Source organism: Ascaphus truei, chromosome 3, assembly GCF_040206685.1.
Source record: "Ascaphus truei isolate aAscTru1 chromosome 3, aAscTru1.hap1, whole genome shotgun sequence".
Lineage (NCBI taxonomy): Eukaryota > Metazoa > Chordata > Amphibia > Anura > Ascaphidae > Ascaphus > Ascaphus truei.
In genome coordinates, this window is record NC_134485.1 from 342,625,469 (window position 1) to 342,647,169 (window position 21,701).

Genomic DNA, 21,701 nt, shown 5'->3' on the forward strand with positions numbered 1-21,701 from the left:
TGTCACTCAAAGCATTTACAGTTGCGACTGCTTCAGGATGATTAAACAGCAGGGCAAGTAGTTCTTACAAAGTCTGAGCTTTCTATACTGTAGTAACCAATTGATTAACTTGTAGAGATTGTCCCAGGTGCACGTTGTAACAGTGACTGATACATGTTACATACTGTAGCAAACATTGTGTCTCTGTACAAATATATATATACTGTTAAAAATGCTGCATGAATAATATATATGCAACATAATATATAATATATAACAAAAACAACTCTTAAAATACAGCGAATCCGATAGAAAGTGTAACATGAAAATAAAGCATGAAAAACATACTCTGAAACACTACATAGAATTATATAAATGTTGAATATTATTATGCAGAGGAGCCTATCATAAGCAACTATAAATAGAGACATATTTACACTCACAAGATAATTGATAAATGAATAACATGAAAAATAGATGGAGGAAAATATATTATTTTATTTGTGTAGAATATGTCTACCTATTCTGACGAATAATAGCACCATAATTACTTTCTGAAAAAAAAGCTACGTTGACAGTGTTAAAGACTATACTGTATAACATCTTTTAGTGATAAGATAATTTGCTAAACATTGAAAAACCATTTGTTTACCATGGAGATTTTAAAGGTTTGAAAAGTATAAGTATTTTCAAATAATTTTAAATCTTTTAAAATAAAATTGTCAAATCATAACCGTTTTAACTAGCCACTTTTATCCTAAATTGGACTGCCCCATTTAAGGGTGAGTGAATCTCTCTAAGGAAGCTAATAACACTGATACATTATTAAACTTAACATGCTAGCTTGAAGTGCCCCATTAAAGTTGTAGTCCCATGTACTGTAGCTGGTAAAAAAAGAAGAAAAAAACCACATAACATTAAAATACTCTTGTACAAATATACAACATTCTCCCCCACCCCACCCCAATATTAGAAATGCTAAAATAGGCATTTATTACTCAACTTTTATCCCATTGACTTCTATATTGTAGTTACAATGGCAGCATCTTAATTTCAGTCAAAAGTGACTGATTTTGGAGGCTGATCTCTCCGGGTTACAAAATCATAGAAATAGAAGGAAAATACAACACGAGCACAATAGCTAATAGCACAAAGAAAGATTTAAGTACCCTTGGAAGCACCTTTAACTAAAGCAATGTTTGTCTGTTTTGCAACCTGGGTAGAGTTGGAATGTAGGAAATGACCGAGTGTGGCTCAGTGCCAATTTGGGGGTCACTCATTAGTCGCTACCCGAATTCTATCCTTAGAAGTGAAAATATGATTGAAAATAGGATTTAAAGAATATGCGTGTGAGATCCTTTCTGTGTAGCAGTTTGGAATAAGGTATCCCGGAGACAAATGTATTTCTTATCTTAGCCGTTCCCCTGTTTATTCTTTTGAGGCAAAAGCTTCGTACAGTACAGGCATATAGAATTTGGTTATGGAGTGGTGAACCTATACTGTACATCATAGTTGCTAGATGGTAACAGTTCTAATATGTACACCCAGACAATTTTAAATACTCTTTATGACTTCTCGCCAAATGTCCTTTACATTTCTTGAATCAATCATTAATATTAGAACAATTTAATCTTATTATTAATCTTTGTTCTGGTTTATAAAACTCCCTTATTCTATTACTAATTAACTACTTCTAATCTATAGGATTTACGGGGTTCCTAATCTCTGAGGCCGATCTTTATTATATTCTGTGCTTAATTAACTCTTTCCAACTGCTTTTACAGTCCAAGCCCCAAGAGCTTATACTATTGAACTTGGCAAATCTTAGAAATACCAAGTTTTATACAAAATGGAAGTGAATGCGACAAGATGAAGTCTTATCTACAATAACCTTTATTAAAACAGGAACATGTATAATGATGAAATGAAAAGACAAGAGTTTAGTCATGATACTGATTACGACTCTACCCGGCCCTTGATTTGGATGCCAGATAATAAGGCATCGCTGTGTTATAACCTGTATAAAAGTTTCGAGAACTCCACCCCAATAATCATGATGCTGAATTGCCCTTTTTTTCATACGCAGTACACTACATATCTCATACTTGTATAAGTAATTCACTCTGTCCATAATGTATATTACATTGTTAAGCATGCTCATGATGGGTCTCTTTTATTTTGAGGTGGAACTGCTTTATCACACCTTTGGAAAGCAGAGGTTCTGTAATGCAACTACCGCTAACCTAGAGCGGTTTATGAGGCGTTTTAATGAGGTGCAATTCTGGGTGGCTACCGAGGTGTGTCTGTGCTATGAGGATGAGCGAAGAGCCCAACTACTAAGGAAGTTCATCAAGCTGGCAGCCCAGTAAGTTACCTCTACAACCCCATGACAACAGATAATGAAGATGACAGGATCAGCATCGACCGGCTTACACAACCCGTATGGCTTTGACTAGGTGACCTAACGCCCCCCAGGCTCAGACTCCTTGCTTGTATTATTCAGTCTTTATAGCAAAGTAATAGAATAAGAGGAGTGTCCCCTATGCAATGCTCACAAGGAAAGTCCATGCATAAATATACCCTTATATCATAATTGTCTTTCCAGAGAAAACAGCATACTTAAGTTTAGACCTCCAAACTCCACAATATCCGCAATCAATAATGTCACTATCAGACCCTTAATAGCCACTCTGTGTGGACTCCCAATAGCCTTACATAGGTATATCTTATATGGGTGTCACAGGCTATAGGTACAATTAATATAGTGTAACTTGATGAACTGAATAGCAAAGAAATGGAGTTAACTCACATGAATGATTTGCTGGAGGTCCAGGTGCTGTTTGGCGTGCTCCTACCGAAGGAGTTCAAGATGCAGGAGGTCGTGGATGGCGGTGCATCTGCCTTGGAAAAAACGTTGGACCTGAGATTGCAGGGTACTGGGTACAAAAGTTTATCGGCACATAGAAAACAGCACAGCAAGCACTCTGATGCGTTTCAGCCGCACGGGCCTTTGAAACGCGTCAGAGTGCTTGCTGTGCTGTTTTCTATGTGCTAATAAACTTTTGTACCCAGTACCCTGCAATCTCCGGTCCAACGTTTTTTCCAAGGCAGTTGCACCGCCATCCACGACCTCCTGCATTTATAGCAAAGTAGATTTTACTTGTAGTTTAATGTGAAACTAAATGAGTAATTATAATAGCGCATATGTGAGGACAGCCTAATTCAACAGTAGAGATGGGAGTGAAACAGGCACACTGACGTGCTCATCAAAAATAGTTTATTGTGCCAGAAGAAACCAACATTTTGGCCTCATGTACCAGCCTTTCTCAAGATGAGACCTCCCATTGACAAAGGCTGATTGATATATGTAGCTGAAACGTTGGTTTCTTCGAGCACATTAAACTTTTTTTGATGAGCAAGTCTGTGTGCCTGTTTCACTCCAATCTCTACTGTTGCTTTCTCTGGGACCTCTGAATATCTTCTTGATATGGAGCACCGGCTGATAAGTATCCTGTGGATTTTTGTAACAGAGTGCCTGCATTACCCTTCTGACAGCATCATTCAATTAGATACTCCACAATTATTGTGACTCTTCCACTGACACTGAAGACTACATCAGGACGAAACATTTGATCCAATAGTGGCCATGCTGTTTTTTTCATTTTAACACTTTCTGTGATTTGGTTCCAGCCTCAAGGAGCAGAAAAATTTGAATTGCTTCTTTGCTGTGATGTTTGGCCTCAGTAATACAGCCGTCAGTCGCTTGTCTAGGACATGGCAGGTAAGCAAGAGAGCAGTCACAACAACACGCCAGAAACAAATAGAGGTGATGACATTCAAACCTACTTAGTGTTAGCTCTTTATTTACATTATTATGTATAGCCAGGATGGCTCCTTTCATTAACATATTCTCTCAAAATGTTATGAAGTGGCACTTTTTACCTTCCTCTCGGGCTCCCCTATCTGATATTGTTTAGATGACACTACTGGAAATACTCAATCTGAAATTCCTGACTAATATAACTCTGCTGCTATAAAGACCTAGAAAATGGCGGCAGATACAAATTATCTGGCCCACCTCATTTGTCCATTTTCCATTCCTACTGTTGAACTTTCATATAACTATAGTTCTGTGCCATGCAGTTTTAAATGTATTGACTGTACATATTTCTCTTCACCTCCACTGCTGCCAGGATGTCTTGTTTACCAGCACCCTGTCAGCAAATTACTACCATCACCTGAGTTTAAAACACTTGTTCTAGCATTTCTTTTTCTTTCCTTCCAACACCATATAAACACAAGTTTTTTTTTATTGTCCCTCAACCTCATTTCTTTTAGAGCTTATATGTTGAACTAAGTAGTACTGGCTTAAAGCTTGTAATTGATCCATATCAGCAATCATCTTGGTTTGTGCACCACATGTAGATGTTAGGCATATATTAGGTATCCTAACCCCACCTCCACTACTTAATGTGTGCCCATTACAAAATGAATCTGCACAAACACAGAAAACAAACTCTGGCATTGTGTGTGTTTTTTTAGAGGCTGCCAAGCAAAACCAGGAAGTTATATTCCATCTTTGAGAGGCTCATGGTAAGTATATCTTCATGATAGACATGACCGCAACTTAAATCTCACGCTGACTAATTACAGAGCTGGCACAGTTCCCATACTGAACTTTCATATGGCTCTTAAACTCGTTTTCTCTAGTGACAATAATCCTTATGAATTTTGTTTAACTGGACATTGTTTTCCTTGATTTTTATTTTTTCGACTGTCAATTTTTGTGGGGTACAGGAAATGGAAAGGGGAAAAGCAATCAACATGTGGGAGCACAGGATATGCCACATTTGAAACCTTTTCATTATCATTTAACATGTTTTCTTGATTTTAATATCTGTATGGAATTTTGTGCAGTACATAATAATTTACTTAAATTAATGAAACTGTTCCCTTGCACATTCCTTCTGTTTTAAACTGTTAACAACACAAAGCATTTTATTTTTATTTATATATATATGTATATATATGTATTTAAATACTGTATATGCATTCTTCTTTGCAGGATCCCTCATGGAATCACAGATCTTACAGGCTCGCTGTAGCTAAAGTCAGCCCCCCCCTTATCCCGTTCCTCCCTCTCATCCTAAAAGGTATCACATCTTGCACTATTGGAGATTTAAAAAAGTGTCTTGGGCAATGTGTTACAGTAATGAAAAGAGATGTACATGGAATAGCTTAATTAAAAGAGCTGTGATGTATAAAGTGAGCCTTTACAAATGTCCGTTTGAAGCTGCATGTAAAGTCTAACTTGTTATAGCATGGAATAGGAAAATCAAGCATTCTCTCTAGTTAAACACCAGGCTCTTCAGGGGCTGGGGCTCTGATCGTATTATTCTTCCCTGTACTATATCCTGTGTAATATCTCTGTAAAGCTCCATAGAGACAGAGGGTGTATTCAGCTCAGCTTGCAGAGTACAGTAAGTGGCACATTTTCTGTAGTCATTCATATCATCCTTATTAGCCGTTCAATAACACAAAATACAACGTTTGGTGGTGTTTCATACTCTAGTGAATACATTGAAAACTCGCCATTCCTTATTAAACGTATGAATGTCTGGGAAGTATGTGCTTTGGTTTGTGAAGCCAAAACCAGGGGAAGGTAGACTATGGCGAAAGGCAATAGCAGTAAATAAATGGAGAGGCAAGGTCACCTGAAGAGAAAGGGCAAAGACACTAGCATCTTAGGCAATTATGGTTTACTAGAGGCAGACACACCCAAAGGTAAAGTAAAGCAAGTGGTTAGCGTCAGAGAGATGACATTAAGAACAATAATGGATTAGAAGAGTTATGGTAGCAGTGTAAGGAATCTGGGAACCCCCATACCCAAAACTATAACATACAACAGGAGGGGATTGTTCATTTTCAGGCTGTTTCCTTGGGGTTTTGTAAAGAATCTCACAAGTCTGGCATGTATTACGTTCATGTATAAACGGTGATTCTCTTGCAGACCTGACTTTCCTGCATGAGGGCAACAGAAGCACTTTGGAAAACCTAGTGAACTTTGAGAAAATGGTGAGTTAATCGGGCAACTTCCACGTACTAATCAGTAGGGAGGGTAAGTGGTCTCTGATACTAACTTAGGGCATAGGGGATTTCTAACAGACATTACACTTTTGTTGATTCTGTATACTTCCAGTCACTATTACAATGTCATTATAATCTAATAAAGTGGAGAAAGGGCCACCCCATTGTGAAGAACACTCATGCAGGGCTGTTCAACTCACTATAACACTGTAACGCTCGTGCTGCACACAAACCTGACAAGACCCCGGTACTGAGGTGGGAAGGGGAAATAACACACACCCACAGCAGCGGGGGCATGCCCGAAGTGTGGTATAGAGCAGTGGTTCCCAAACTTTTTCGGTTCAAGGCTCCCCAAGGCGATCAGGATTTTTCCGCAGCGCCCAAAGTAAAAACAAAGTTGTATATACATACCTAACGGTTGCAGTGCGCAGTTGGTGTCTCTCTCAGGCACACAATCTCTCAGACACACAGTCTCACTCTCTCAGACACACACTCTCTCACTCTCTCAGACACTCTCTCTCTTTCAGACACACACTCTCTCTCAGACACACTCTCACTCTCTCAGACACACTCTCACTCTCTCAGACACACTCTCACTCTCTCAGACACACACTCACTATCTCAGACACACACTCTCACTCTCTCAGACACACACTCTCTCAGACACACTCTCTCTCACTCTCTGACACACTCTCTCTCTCTCACTCTCTCACACACTCTCACTCAGACACACTCACTCTCTCAGACACACTCTCTCACTCTCTCAGTCACACACTCTCTCTCAGACACACTCTCTCACTCTCTCAGACACACACTCTCTCTCAGACACACTATCTCTCTCAGACACACTCTCACTCACACACACTCTCTCACTCTCTCTCACACACACTCACTCTCACACATACTCTCTCTCACTCTCTCACACACTCTCTCACTCTCTCAGACACACTCACTCTCTCAGGCACACTCACGCTCTCAGACACACTCACTCTCTCAGACACACTCACTCTCTCAGACACACTCTCTCAGACACACTCTCACTCTCTCAGACACACTATCTCTCTCACTCTCTCAGACATACACTCTCTCTCACTCTCAGACACACACTCTCACTCTCTCAGACACACAATCTCTCACTCTCTCAGACACACAATCTCTTACTCTCTCAGACACACACTCTCTCACTCTCTCAGACACACACTCTCTCACTCTCTCAGACACACACTCTCTCACTCTCTCAGACACACACTCTCTCACTCTCTCACACACACTCTCTCTCACTCTCTCTCACACACACTCACTCTCACACATACTCTCTCTCACTCTCTCACTCACTCTCTCTCTCACTCTCTCACTCACTCTCTCACTCACTCTCTCACACACTCTCTCACACACTCTCAGACACACTCACTCTCTCAGGCACACTCACTCTCTCAGGCACACTCACTCTCTCAGACACACTCACTCTCTCAGACACACTCACTCTCTCAGACACACTCTCTCAGACACACTCTCACTCTCTCAGACACACTCTCTCTCACTCTCTCAGACACACACTCTCTCTCACTCTCAGACACACACTCTCACTCTCTCAGACACACAATCTCTTACTCTCTCAGACACACACTCTCACTCTCTCAGACACACACTCTCTCACTCTCTCAGACACACACTCTCTCACTCTCTCAGACACACACTCTCTCACTCTCTCAGACACACACTCTCACTCTCTCAGACACACACTCACTATCTCAGACACACACTCTCACTCTCTCAGACACACACTCTCTCAGACACACTCTCTCTCACTCTCTGACACACTCTCTCTCTCTCACTCTCTCAGACACACTCTCACTCACTCTCACTCGTTCAGACACACTCTCTCACTCTCTCAGACACACTCTCTCACTCTCTCAGACACACTCTCTCTGACACACTCTCTCTCTCACTCTCTCAGACACACACTCACTCACTCTCTCAGACACTCTCTCACTCTCTCAGACACACTCTCTCACTCACTCTCTCAGACACACTCTCACTCTCCCAGACACACACTCTCACACTCTCTCAGACACACTCTCTCACTCTCTCAGAGTCTCTCTCAGACTCTCTCTCAGACACACCCTCTCCCACACTCTCAGACACACACTCTCTCAGACACACACTCTCCCAGACTCTCACACTCTCAGACACACACTCTCCCAGACTCTCACTGATACACACACACAGTCACTGATACACACACACATACACACAGTCACTGATACATACACACACACACACACACACACACACACACACTGATACACACTACACACACACAGTCACTGATACATACACACACACACACACAATCACTGATACACACACACACACACACACACACACACACACAGTCACTGATACACACTACACACACACACACAGTCACTGATACACACACACACACACACAGTCACTGATACACACACACACAGTCACTGATACACACACACACAGTCACTGATACACACACACACACACACACACACACACAGTCACTGATACACACACACACACACACACACACACACAGTCACGGATACACACACACACAGTCACTGATAACACACACAGTGGAGAGCAGTGGAGAGCAGAGGCAGCGATGGATGTGAGTGACTTGAGGGGGGGAGGGGGAGGAGGGAGGAAAGGCAGGAGATCCGTGCAGGCGGCTCCCCGCCTCCCCCTGCACACAGTCACTGATACACACACACAATCACTGATACACACACACACACAGTCACTGATACACACACAGTCACTGATACACACACACACAGTCACTGATACACACACAGTCACTGATACACACACTGATACACACTGATACACACACAGATACACACACACACAGACACACACAGATACACACACAGTGGAGAGCAGAGGCAGCGACGGATGTGAGTGACTGGGGAGGCTGCGGGGGGGGGGAGGAAAGGCAGGAGATCCGTGCAGGCGGCTCCCTGTCTCCCCCTGCACCCACTGCCAGGACACCCACTGCCCCCCCCGCTACCTTCTCCTATCAGAAGGGGACGGGACACCGTGCAGCCACCAGCAGAGAGAGGAGCCAGGAGCGGGAAGGCAGACACACACACTCACCGTGTGCTCTGCAGAAAGCGGAAGCCACGCCCCCGGCTTCCTCTGACCTGCAGCCAATCCCCAGCAGCCCGGCCAGCATTAAGGATGGATGGTGGGGAGGGATAATCAGAGGGATGGTGGGGAGGGATAATCGCGGCGCCCCTCTAGGCAAGCCACGGCGCACCAGGGCACCGCGGCGCACAGATTAGGAATCACTGGTATAGAGCGTAGCCGGGTCTTGGGCTGTAGAGAAAGGTTAGTCGGTACTTGCCGGATCCTGGGTTGTAGAAGGTAGTGCAGTTGAGTCTGTAAGCCAATGGTCTGGGAGTAGAGAGAGCCACGTAGTGAGTGTCCGTTAGCCGAGTCCAGGGAGTAGAGAGAGCTGCATAGTGAGTGTCTGTTAGCCGAGTCCAAGGGGTAGAGAGAAAAGGTCGAGTCCGTAAGCCAAAGGTCGAGATCCAGAGGAGGTACGCAGTCAGGCCAGGTCAGGAACGAGGGAACTGGAATACAAGAAAAAGAGCCAAGCACAGGACCAGGCAGCACCGAGGAACAGAAGGTTATGCTGAGCACTGACTGAGTGGGAAGGCAAGAATTAAATACCTGGCAGCGGCCAATGAATGGGGAGGAGGAAGGGAGGAGTTTCCCCAGCGGGGAGTGGGATAGGAGGAAGACCAGATGACGCCAGGGGCTGTTGTATCGCTCGGGTGTGTAGCGCGGCATCCTGCGATGACCAGAGGCGGGGCTACCCACGGCTGTAATAGTACAAGACGCGCGGGTCTGCGTGTGCCCTGTAATGTTGGTGGGCGGGCGCGCGCGACCCGGAAAAAACCCGGCAGAAGCGGGGAAAGCAGGGGGGCCCGAACGCACAGGAGCAAGCCGGGGATGAGAGGCAGTGGCGGCTGCGGGACCCAAGGTAGGAGCGGAGGGTGCCTGTCGTGCGGGACATACCCACGGCCCCTCATAAACAGTGTGTAGGTTCTTTGGAAATAAGATATATATTATGGTTTTTGGTTTTCTACTATGCATAGAAATTTCTGCACTCATTTGCTCAAGATATTGTTTGCGAGTTGTTTCTTTTTGGGGCACATAATGCACCTTGTTATAGTCACTTATTATTTTATTCAATATTAGAGGATCCTGCATTTCATAACAGTAGGTTGCATGTCCCTTTAACACTAAAACGTTTCATTTGTATTAGAGGAAGTCTAATCATTGACATTGCTCAGGCAGTCACATTTGCAATATTTATTTGTTTTCGGATTTTTTTATTTAAGATGTATAAATATATTTTTTTCAGGCACCTCTGAGGTGTCACTGGGGATGTACAACTGGTATTGAAATTCAATCGAAGGATTTAGTGAACACCATAAATAAATCTGGGATTTAAAAAAAAAAAAATATATATATATATATATATATATATATATATACAGGCATACCCCACATTAACGTACACAATGGGACCGGAGCATGTATGTAAAGCGAAAATGTACTTAAAGTGAAGCACTCCCTTTTTCCCACTTATTGATGCATGTACTGTACTGCAATCGTCATATACGGGCATAACTGATGTATATAACGCATTTGTAACAGGCTCTATAGTCTCCCCGCTTGCACACAGCTTCGGTACAGGTAGGGAGCCGGTATTACTGTTCAGGACGTGCTTACAGGCGCATGCGCGAGCTGCAGTTTGCCTATTGAGCGATTTATGTACTTACTCGCGAGTGTACTTAAAGTGAGCGTCCTTAAACCAGGGTATGCCTGTATATATATATATATATATATATATATATATATATATATATATATATACAGTGTTCGACAAACCTATACATTTGCTCGCCCCGGGCGAGTGGATTTAACCCCCGGGCGAGTAAATATTGGCCCAAGCAGCACACGTTTGGTACTAGGTGGCGAGTAGATTGTTTTGTGTGGCGAGTAGATTTTTTGGTGATTTGTCAACCACTGTATATATATATATATATATATATATATATATATATATTTTTTTTATTTTTTTCTCCCACTGGAGCACAAGACCTTTTGTGAATCAATATTTAGGAAAAATATTATTCTTTATTTCAGAAAGAGATTGTGAGATTTGTACGTAGTGATCTTTAAAAAAAGGAAAGAAAACTAAGGTTTCCACTGTTCCACAAAACAGCCTCGGTTTTACATGTTTTATTGGTATTGTTTTTCCCCCAGCGTATGCTTGCAAAGACAGTGAGAATGTTTCACCGTTGTCGCAGCCAGGCTCACAGTAAGTAGCATTGCGTTGAAGCATTTATTTTGTTCTCTGTAGGAAAGTAGTATGAGAGACACTAAATGATTAGTGTTCAGAATAGTTCAAATGAGAACTGAATATACCGTATTTGCTGCTTGGATAGAATGACATGACATTTCTCCAGGTAGTCCAACACGCTATTTTTAGAGGAAAAATGTGTAATGGTAAACAAAGTAAAATCTTTGTATCTTGTTGATACGGCCACTGTCATTTACTAAATTTGACTTCGAGGTATCCGAACTCAATCCAGTGCTATCTGCCATTGACTTGTATGACAGGTAATGTGGGATTGCGCTTCAAAACCACTTAGCGGAGTTTAGCCTTTGTGTCCATATGCTGCGGTGTTAGTGAGAGTAGTGGAGGCCATGGGTACACCAAGACTTTACTCACTGATTATTTTATGCTAGTAAATATTGCAACTGCAATAAATTGTTTTGCCCACGTATGACCAATGTAAAACCAAAGTGTTCAAGGACGTCACAAATGTGCCATTAAGTCCGCCACTCACCACAAGGAGACCTACAGTAATAATATAGAAACCGACGTTATCTATGGTCCATGGGCTAATAGTCTTGCCCCTTGTAGTGTGACTGACAGACTGTATTAAAGGTGTTTGAGCCAAACAGGAGGAGTATCAATGATCGACATCTTGAAAAATAGCTATGTATAGGTATTCTCAATAGTCACAAGTAGTATTTTTATTTGCTGTATACTGATTAGTCTCGACATTTCTCATTGATAATGAGGAAGAGTGGTTGTGGTTCATCTTTGTTATCCTCTACTAAATCTGTTGACTCTTGTAGATATCTCCCTGTATCACCTTCAAAGTTGGTACTCCTGCCTAAATTGTGTGTTCATAAATAGGTTTTGAAGGTCTGCACACACTGAATAGTGTGTAATAATAACAACAACATGTTTGTTCCCCACAGTCCCTCTCTCACCTTTGCGATCCCGGCCTCTCCACCTTCTTGAAGAGCCCAACGCTGCTCGACTATCTGCCTGTGAGTTGTGTTTGCAATGTTGTGTGGTTTCAACCGTAAGCCACAGGGGAAATGGGAAGTTCGAAAGTTAGCTTTTTACATTATACCTCTTCACTATGGCTATATTTACTAAGTAGGGGGTCTCCTATAAAAGACCTGCCATGGAAAGACCCCTTACAGCCCATTCAAGTGATTGAATGTGTCTTCTGGCATCAAATGGTGTCTTCTGTAATAGCACTGCTTAGTAAATATGCCCTATAACCTTTATGAAAAAGTAGAATACACTCCTGAAACACCGATGTTTTCAATCTTCAAGTATAAGACGAAGCAGCAACAATAAAATTACTTTATAAGGAGATGGAGCATACGCCAGTATATTGTATTTATTTTATTAGGTCTCTACGGCCCGGTGTACCCTACATTGTCTGGGTAATACATTGTTCCCCTTTTAGGTAGTTACGCATACTTGATTATAAGCTCTTATGGACGTGACCACTTTCCCCCAATGCCTGCTTTTATACGCTGGGCACTTATACCATTAAGATATTTGTGAAACTTTGAAACATCTGGGCACACTGTGTTCTCTTTTAATGGACCAACAAGATAGATTCACAATACATTGTTACATCTACATCACTCCAGCATCAGTATTGTTACTATAACCGTACCTTTTTATTACATTGTGCAGTGTACGAGGGAAAATCCAGACATTTCTCTAAGCCATTGCATTTTCTCTTTCCGTCATTTCTTCAGGTTCAGAGCATTCCGTGACCCTAAAAAGCCCAGTCTCAATGTGGGCTTATTTCCACCATATGAATGTGATAGATGCTCAGAAGAGACTAATGGAGCTTTCTCGCAGCCTGGAGTCCTCCTGATCTGCATGGACATTAGATGAATGATCCACAGATGTGGGATATAGCTTATGCTACTGCTTTTTTTGCCTTGCGCAATCCCTGTATCAGGGGCACAAACAAACCGCTTGCCATTGGTAGTCCAATATTTGGGCTCTGCACAAATATACTGTTCTTGCATATTCAATGTATGTTCAACAAAATCCTGGCTTCCCTCCAGATACCCTGGTTTAAGCCTTTGCTACTATTTGTGAGGCTGTGCCGCTGTTTGGAGCACCTTAAAAGGACATGAGTTCCACTTCCTTACACACGGATCATTGTCTCCATCTTTCTAACTTTCACACACTGCTATCTATTTTTGTATCACAGTCAAGCAAGAGCTTTCAAACTTTTTTTATTCAATGAGAGACAGTATGCAAACGCTTCCAGCAAGTTCTCTCTTCAGGGTGAAGAGCATGGCCGCTTTTTTTGTTTGCCCCTACAGAAGCAGCTTTTGGGATATCACAGAAGAACTTGCACTGACTTGTGGGAGGCATTGTAAACCAGACTTTCACTTTCTGCTGCACAGAGTATTACTGAAGATTAATCCCCTTATATAGGATTAAAACATTTCTAATCAGATGTCACAATTGTCCTGTTCATGGGTTAAAGAACAAATTGATGGTGTACCAAGTACCTTACTGTACATCTGCAATTGCGTGACGTTGTTTGGTCTTAAATACCTAGGAAAGATATTCCTGAGTACATTTACAAGCAACTTGGACTATTAAAACCTTTGGAAGGGAATATCTTGCATTAAAGGATCCCTTCCGCCTTTGAAAGGATTTATAAATGTAGTGAACCCCACAGAAAGAAACCCTACAAATATGATGAGACCAGTGGCAGATTACGTTGTAAAATTGGGTGGACGTCTTAGCACGTTAGGTTTCATATAGCTGCAAGTGACTGCACGTGAGCAACATTCTGCCATTGGATCTTCAGCTGTTCTGGGACCGGTGCGGGTGCTTAAATGAAGATATTTAATCACCTATAGCAATTTGATAATTCAGTCTTCCCATACCACTTAAATGACTTTTGTTTAGCCCACACAGGAGAAAAACGCGTAATTGCTTTCCGACTAATAAGCTCTAAGCAGAAATGCCCCTAAGCAATGCATATAGAGGTTGGAGTAAAAGCACGTACTGTATATAAAACAGATCTGCCACTTGTGTTTCATGAAAATTGCATCTTTTGCACGCCCAGGAATAGACCTGCAAGCTTAATACTATGCCGAATGTTCATATTTGTCCAATCAAGGTGTCAGTACGGGCATCAGATCACATTTATTCAAATTAATGTAATCCGCAACTACTACAATTATTCTGCGCAAGACATTTTCATGTCCAAAACCAAACGCCTAATGTTTAACATTATGGAAAGTATCAAGATATGAATTTCATATAATGGTTACATTTGAGATGCATGTGTAACTAAAAGAACAAAGGAAGCGGTAGTTACAATGCTCGTCTTGGCGTATTCAAGGTTCAGGTATGCAGACAGAGAAAGACAGACACATCATTGTACATAGAATTATAAATACACAATCCTAGCAAGCTAAAAACCCAAACTCAATATACACAATAATATATATTTACATAGTTAGCAGTGCCAACTGTAGTACTATTGGGAAAGTGACCTAAACTATAAGACAGTAAACAAAAAAAAAAACCAAAGTGACATTTAGTTCATATTTTTTCTTCTCATAAGTACAGTATGGTCATTTAGTTCAATCATTTGGCCAAAACATTTATAAACCTGCAACCATGTCAAGGTAGCCCCTTTCCGCAAGTTACTACATTACACCACTTTATTCTTTGTATTCCCTTCACTTAATAGATAAAAGGGGGGGAAACAAAACAACGATAATCAATAGAATTGGCTGTGTGACATGCCTGCAGTGCTTAAGGGATTAAAATGTACAGTACAAGTGCAGTGCCGTTAAAAAACAGAAGAGAACACCAGAAAGAGACTGATTCACAATAGACTGGCATTCAATTTACCTTTAACATATGATTTTAATACACAATTGATACAAATATATAATGTGCAGATCTTATCGTGGGGGTATCAGGCACTCAAGGTGTCATCTTGCTTGCCACACATGCGGCACGGTTCCAAAAACTTTGAACCAGAGGTCCCATTCTCACCATTAGGCAGACATTCCCTTTAACCGCATAGTTTGAGTTGGTACAGTGAATATTTCTCTGTGACATCTATTGGTCTCCACGTGTACAGCATAATGGGAATGTGTATGTAGCCCCTTTCCCCAGTGTCTAGGGAAATTACCTGTGGTGCATTACCCAAGTGGCTTACAGGAGGCCTGATCCTCCGTTACAGAGAGCCTGGGGCGATCGTGTTCTATCTGGTGACAGTGCCTCCACCTGTAAAGGGATCCTAGCGCAGCTGGATAACCCCTTACAGGACCCAATACATGCAGCAAATAATTACACACACACACACACACACTGGTATAATTAACTAATCTTTACTGATACACGTAACTCTTAACACATAACTGCACAGGCCCCACAATGCAATACCAACACACAATGTATCTACACACCCCAGTGAGATTCCTCAAAGTACTGAGGGTGCCCTGGGCACCTGTAACCCGATGTCCACAAGAGCAGGCCCACCCAAATGTGAGGAGTGGCACTACCCCCCGGAGTGTGTGGTTTAGAGCGGAGCTTAAAAAGGTCCTGTGGTTGTCTTAAGGGCTTACTCGTATCTGACGTGCCAATGGTATTGCTAATGTAGTAATGCAGACATTCAGGGGTTTGGCGGGGGGGGGGGGGCGGGGGCGGGAATGAAACACACCATGTATATTAAGAGACTGGTGTCCACCCTATCAAAAATTATTTGTATTTAAATATTACAGAGTAACAATTGCAATTTAAAAAAAAATTATATATAAAAAGCATTCATAACCAACACTCGTCTGAAGAGACTCTACATTTTGGGCAATGGCCCTTTGTCAAGAGTGAAAGCGCGAAACGTTGAGTCTTTTCGGACGAGTGTCAGCTACAGCAAAGACTGCGAGTATTCTAACACAAACCAGTGGCAATCGCTAAAAAGACCCAGGTACACTCTGAATACATGCCTTAAACTAGCTCCATCATTTCTGCATTGATTAATGGCCCATCAGATTAACAGCAGGGGTCCCTGGCAGTCCCATTCAAACTGAATGGTATTGCCAGGGACCCCTGCTGTGTTAATCCTATGGGTCATTAGTCAATGCAGAAATGCCTTAAACTAGCTCAGAACATACCCAGAATGTAACCGGGCTAGTTTAAGGCAAGCTTTAGAATAGTCGTGGTCTCGTCTGTATGTACTTTTTTTACTTTTTAATTGCAATTGTCACTCTGTACTGTATGTACAATACTGTAGTGCCGACGATTATTCTAAAACAAACCTGGGGCAATCTCCAAAAAGACCCAGGTACATGCTGCAACATTTCACACATTTATGCAGACAGATTAATGGCTCATCAGATTAACAGCGGGGGTCCCTGGCAGTCCCATTCAAGCTGAATGGGACTGCCAGGAACCCCTGCTGTGTTAATCCAATGGGCCATTAGCCTCTGCAGAAATGTCACTGAAATGTACCCAGCTAGTTTCAGAATACTCGTTGGCTCGTCTGTATATGGAAAAACAAATATTTTTGATAGATGGAGTGCGTTTTCTCCTCCCCTGCAATCTTGTCCTGGATTCTTTGAAGGAAGTTACCATAGGGGGATTTGAAGACACACACACACACACACACTTTTTATACCAGCAGATGAGTGCACTTATCTACTTTTGTCCATTGCTCAGGTCTTAACCATTCCATGTTCTCCAATTGGACTTCATTGGTCAAGAAACTTATCGGAGAAGGCTGTACTGAAGGGCAGTATTGGATCATGAATGTGTGCAAAACTACATACATGTACTTTGTTAAATTACAGCCATTTGTTAATCCGAAATACAAAAACAACTTTTATTTTGAACATCTTTAAGGTGGAGGGCAGTGTGCAGAATTTCTTATGCAAGTGGTGTGGGGAACTTCTCCCAAACCCAAGTAATTTTTATGGACACCTTCCCTGAGGTTAGGGCGAGTTCCAGACACTGTGTTTATATGTATGAGGTCAACACAATTGTTTCCCCCAATAAATTGTAATTTAGAGAAAGTGAGCAGCAACTTCTGTAGATGACCAGTTTCTACAAGCTCAGTCACAAGCCAATTCAGAAAAAAGGAACTCATTTTACAAGTTAAACATTTATTTAAAAACATTTAAACAAAAAAAAGCATACCATATAGGTCGTTGTAAAATAAAAAAAACAAACACATCTTCAGTTTTACCACTGCTCTAAGTGCCTTCAAAAAGAGGATTGTTACTCTGATAATTAAGAATTGATAGTTAAATAATGGGGTAAAGCATTTGGGATGTAGTGATCAAACCTTTGAGGTTTGCTCTCAGCACAAAGTTCATGAACAAAGCTGTCACTTTACCAAGTGCCACAAGCAAAATGTGGGAAACGATGAAAAAGTAAAGGCATGTGGTACCAAAGGTTTGCAATAAATGGGGTAGGATCTCTGGCTGGGCATAGAGAATAACTTATATAAACAAGGAAAATAAATGTTAAAAAATGCTTCCCATCATAATAGATCAGCAGCAAACAGAAGAGACCTGAAGACACTAAATGACATCCCGGCTTGCTGATTGGATCATTTGTAAATACATTCTGGTTAGATGAGGGATTACCAGCACATTGTTCTGAAATACAACTAGTCGACATCCTCCACAATCACTCATCTAGCTGATCCCAATTAAAGGCCGATCTTCCCTTTTCTGCCACAAGGTTCTGCCGTAATGTTCCTTATTTAGCTTCCTAGCAGCCTCTTGGTGAGATATTTGTAGTTCTTGGTTCTCCTCATGGGGTTGGTCTGTCCTATGTATTTGACCTTTTCTAGCATCCTCATCTTGTTGTTCTTTGTAAGTCTTGAATGTTATATGTCCATCCATTAAACTTGGCCAAGTTGACTTTGAGCCATTGTTTTTAGAGAGGCCATCACATTCCTGTCTCACCTGAACCTCAATGATATCCACCCCAGAGTCTAAACTGGTTACATTATTGAGCTCTTGTTGCCCAAACACAACTTCTTCTGAAAGAGGCCTGTTCCCCAAAGGAACGAACCAGGCCTTTGATTGTAAAGCAACAGGTTTCCGTAGTTGAACCAAGTTCTGTCTGCAAGAATCCCTTTCTACTGAAATGTGAGACTCTCTTTCTAATGTACCAGGAACAGACAAAGACTCTGTATGTGCAGAACTGTCTAGGCCTGATAACCCATCAGTGTTCCAGGTAAACTGTTCATTGCTATCCTCACAAAGAACAGTACACTGGCTTAACTCCCTAGGTAGACTGGCTGCTCGAAATGGTCCATTCCCAGAGTTAACTGGAACTTGAGACTCCATAGAGACCAGCAAGATATCGGAATCTACTCCACTTTTCATGGAAGAGCTGCGCCTTTTAGCCTTCAGGTTGAACATTGAGCTCTTATCTAGCACACTGTCAAGTAGAGATGCTCCAGAGGACAACACATAGTGGAGTGTTGACATACATTCTGTAGTGTCGCTGGTTTTCCAGGCAGATGTGTCAATTAGCTCTGAAGTGTTCCCTGTCTGTGAGCAGCCATCTTCCTCGCTTCTGCTCAATGTATGTCTGTCTAGAGACATGAAAGAAGATGTAATAGTACCTTTTTGGCCCACTGTTATAGGGAGAGAGTGGAATGTTGGGTAAGTCCTGGGGCCATTACAGAGAGGCCTAGGGTCATTCAAAGTCAAAATGACACTGGTCATGGAAGTTGCTTGATTTTTCATTAGTCCCTGTAGTCTCATGGATGATTCTCGATTCTTAACCTTGAAGCAGTTCCCCCTGTCAAATAAAATGAAACTTGGTACTGGAAAGATGCAATGCCACCCAAGATAATCTAGCTAAACATGTGTGGAAGAGTAGTCCATTATATGGATTACTCTGAAATTTTCCATTTAAACTCCCCCCCTACCCAAAGCTATGGATTTTGAAACAATCAGTTGTAAGAATAGCAGTAATTGGGGGTTATTCAATCAAATGTGATGGTGCTGATTTGAGGCACTATCGCAATTCAATGAATAATCCCCACCGAGTTTACCCGATACAGTGACAATTTCCTTGCCCCATTCCCAGTTTGTCCCTTTAAAGAGATGTCATCAGACAGTGTCGGAATCTATGGTGTCCTGTTATTCTATTCAAGCCAGAAGGATTTGATTTTTATTTTTTTTGGAGAGCTGTGTTTCATTTACAAAGGCTCTAGGACCATTAGGATGTCTTTTCAAAAGGATAGGAAAATAGCGATTAGGAGCTGTCTTGAAAAGGGCCATATGAAATCATACAAGCCAACGCTCCTTTTTATGTGGAAAACTAACTTTATATAAATTTCCTTAAATTTAGCACTTACCTTTCTCCCTGAAAAAAATTCTTAGTCCAATGAAAGTTAATACAAATGAGAATAAATGGTTCTACCAAAGCGCCTCCAAAAATATGTTCGACATCATGTACGATACACTATTATTTAAGAGCCAACATCAGTTGCTTGATATTTTGACCTTACTTCTCCCTGTATCTATCAGAGTTTAAACTGCAAGTGTTGTGTTGGTATAATAATACAGCAACAATACCCCATCTACAGCACAACATACAGCCTTACTGCATTATGGAAGTGCTCACAGCAGCATTAATGCCACCACTGCAGGAAGTGTCTGGAATGAATTATTCTCATATACAGTAACATGACCATTCCTGCATAAAATGTGTTTTCATATCGGTTATATAAAATAAGGCCCATTACAACACAAACGACCAGTTTCAGTTATCCATTCCGTCCCACCCCACAGATTACCTCCAGTAGCACATAAAAAAGGCAGACACCACAAGAAAAAGCAGGAGGATGCAGATGAGAATGGCCAGGAGGAATGCAGTGTGGTGACCAGGATCCATAGTTCAGGTGCAGAAGGATAGCCGGCTGTGAACAAAGGAGAATGTTTGCAATAGTATCTTATAGAACGTCTAGCTGGTTGTTGCACCTTAGATTTTGATACTGAAATAATTAGACCAGCGATTCCCAACAGAGGATTAAACAAAATATGTAGTTGTAGATCACAGAGCCCATGTAGGGACTGTGCACTTAGTAAGGCCCCTACTGTGGGTGGTACAGCTGTGAATTACAGCATGCGCTTCCAAAGTCGCTCCCCATCATGCTTTTTCCATCCACTGCTGTACGGCATTGTAGTGGACAGCTGTCTGCACACACTCAGGTACAGTTTGGGGTCTTCAATGTGTACTCTCCCTACAAGTGCAGGACAGTATACTGCCTGGGATTGCTCAGTTTGACAAGTAAACATCTAATGAGCAGGCATTAAAAAGATTAGGCGTTTGCAAAATAAATGGTTCTCTTGAGGTGTACAATGTATTAAAAAAAAAAAAGAAAGCTTGGGAATGGGAACCACTGCGTTAGACTATTGAAAACACTATACTGCATATACAATTAAAGTGTGGTTCCTGTTAGGAGACCCTATTCCCCAAGCAGAAGGTTTCCCCCCCCCCCTTTAACAAAATGAAAAATCGATATTTGTTTTTTTTTGTTTGGGGTTTGCAGTTATTTAATACCTGGAAGCCCTGTTTTGTTATCAGGTATGGAAAAGGACATTAAGATACCAAATAAGGCCTAGCAGTTTACACCAAAACCTATTACACACTTTTTAATGGGGAAACATGGGTTGCGGTATTAACCCTTTTGCTACCAGAAGTCCTTTTAGCCCTGCACACAGCCTCCAGCACAGAAGGAGTTAAGCGGTATAAAGCCTTTTGGCATTACAGGCCTTCTTACCCATTTAATAGCAGAAGGATCCTTAGGCCGCCCTGTCGCTACATGCACGGCCAGGACTCCTACCTATGTTCCTATTGTAGTTTCTCAAGTGCCCATGGCGCATCGACGCTGCTACATTTTGGCCCGACAAGTAAATTTGTGATTTTGGGCTGCAGTCATGTGACATCGTCACGTGAGCTGGTTCAGCCAATAAGGAGTAAACCAGCTTTGTGACGGGTTTGTCACACCCACCCCCACCCTCCAGCAGCCTACAGCACAGACATTTAAAAAAATAACACAAAATTTACATTTACTGTGAGAAGAAATGTGATTAAAGCATAAATCGCCCTCAATAAAAAAATAAAAATAAAAAAAACCCCACCAGCATGTGAAGATTAAAGAATTTAAAGTAATGAGCTCTGCTTGAGAAATTATACAACAACCCCTTTTCTGCATAAGCAAAGATTAAACTGTGGTCTGGGG

General features: G+C 41.7%; 1 protein-coding gene across 4 annotated transcripts in view; it reads left to right on the top strand.

Moving 5' to 3' along the window:
- Window positions 1-13,919, top strand: part of RAPGEF3 (Rap guanine nucleotide exchange factor 3) — a 92,808-nt gene extending 78,889 nt beyond the window's left edge. For all 4 annotated transcript variants that reach the window (XM_075591698.1, XM_075591695.1, XM_075591697.1 and 1 more), the window contains exons 20-27: window positions 2,163-2,344; window positions 3,670-3,760; window positions 4,522-4,572; window positions 5,045-5,132; window positions 5,990-6,054; window positions 11,389-11,443; window positions 12,397-12,468; window positions 13,201-13,919. In XM_075591698.1, coding sequence (XP_075447813.1) covers window positions 2,163-2,344; window positions 3,670-3,760; window positions 4,522-4,572; window positions 5,045-5,132; window positions 5,990-6,054; window positions 11,389-11,443; window positions 12,397-12,468; window positions 13,201-13,322 — 726 coding nt within the window. In that variant the 3' untranslated portion in view covers window positions 13,323-13,919. The remainder of the gene's footprint in view (window positions 1-2,162; window positions 2,345-3,669; window positions 3,761-4,521; window positions 4,573-5,044; window positions 5,133-5,989; window positions 6,055-11,388; window positions 11,444-12,396; window positions 12,469-13,200) is intronic.
- Window positions 13,920-21,701: the final 7,782 nt, after the last annotated feature.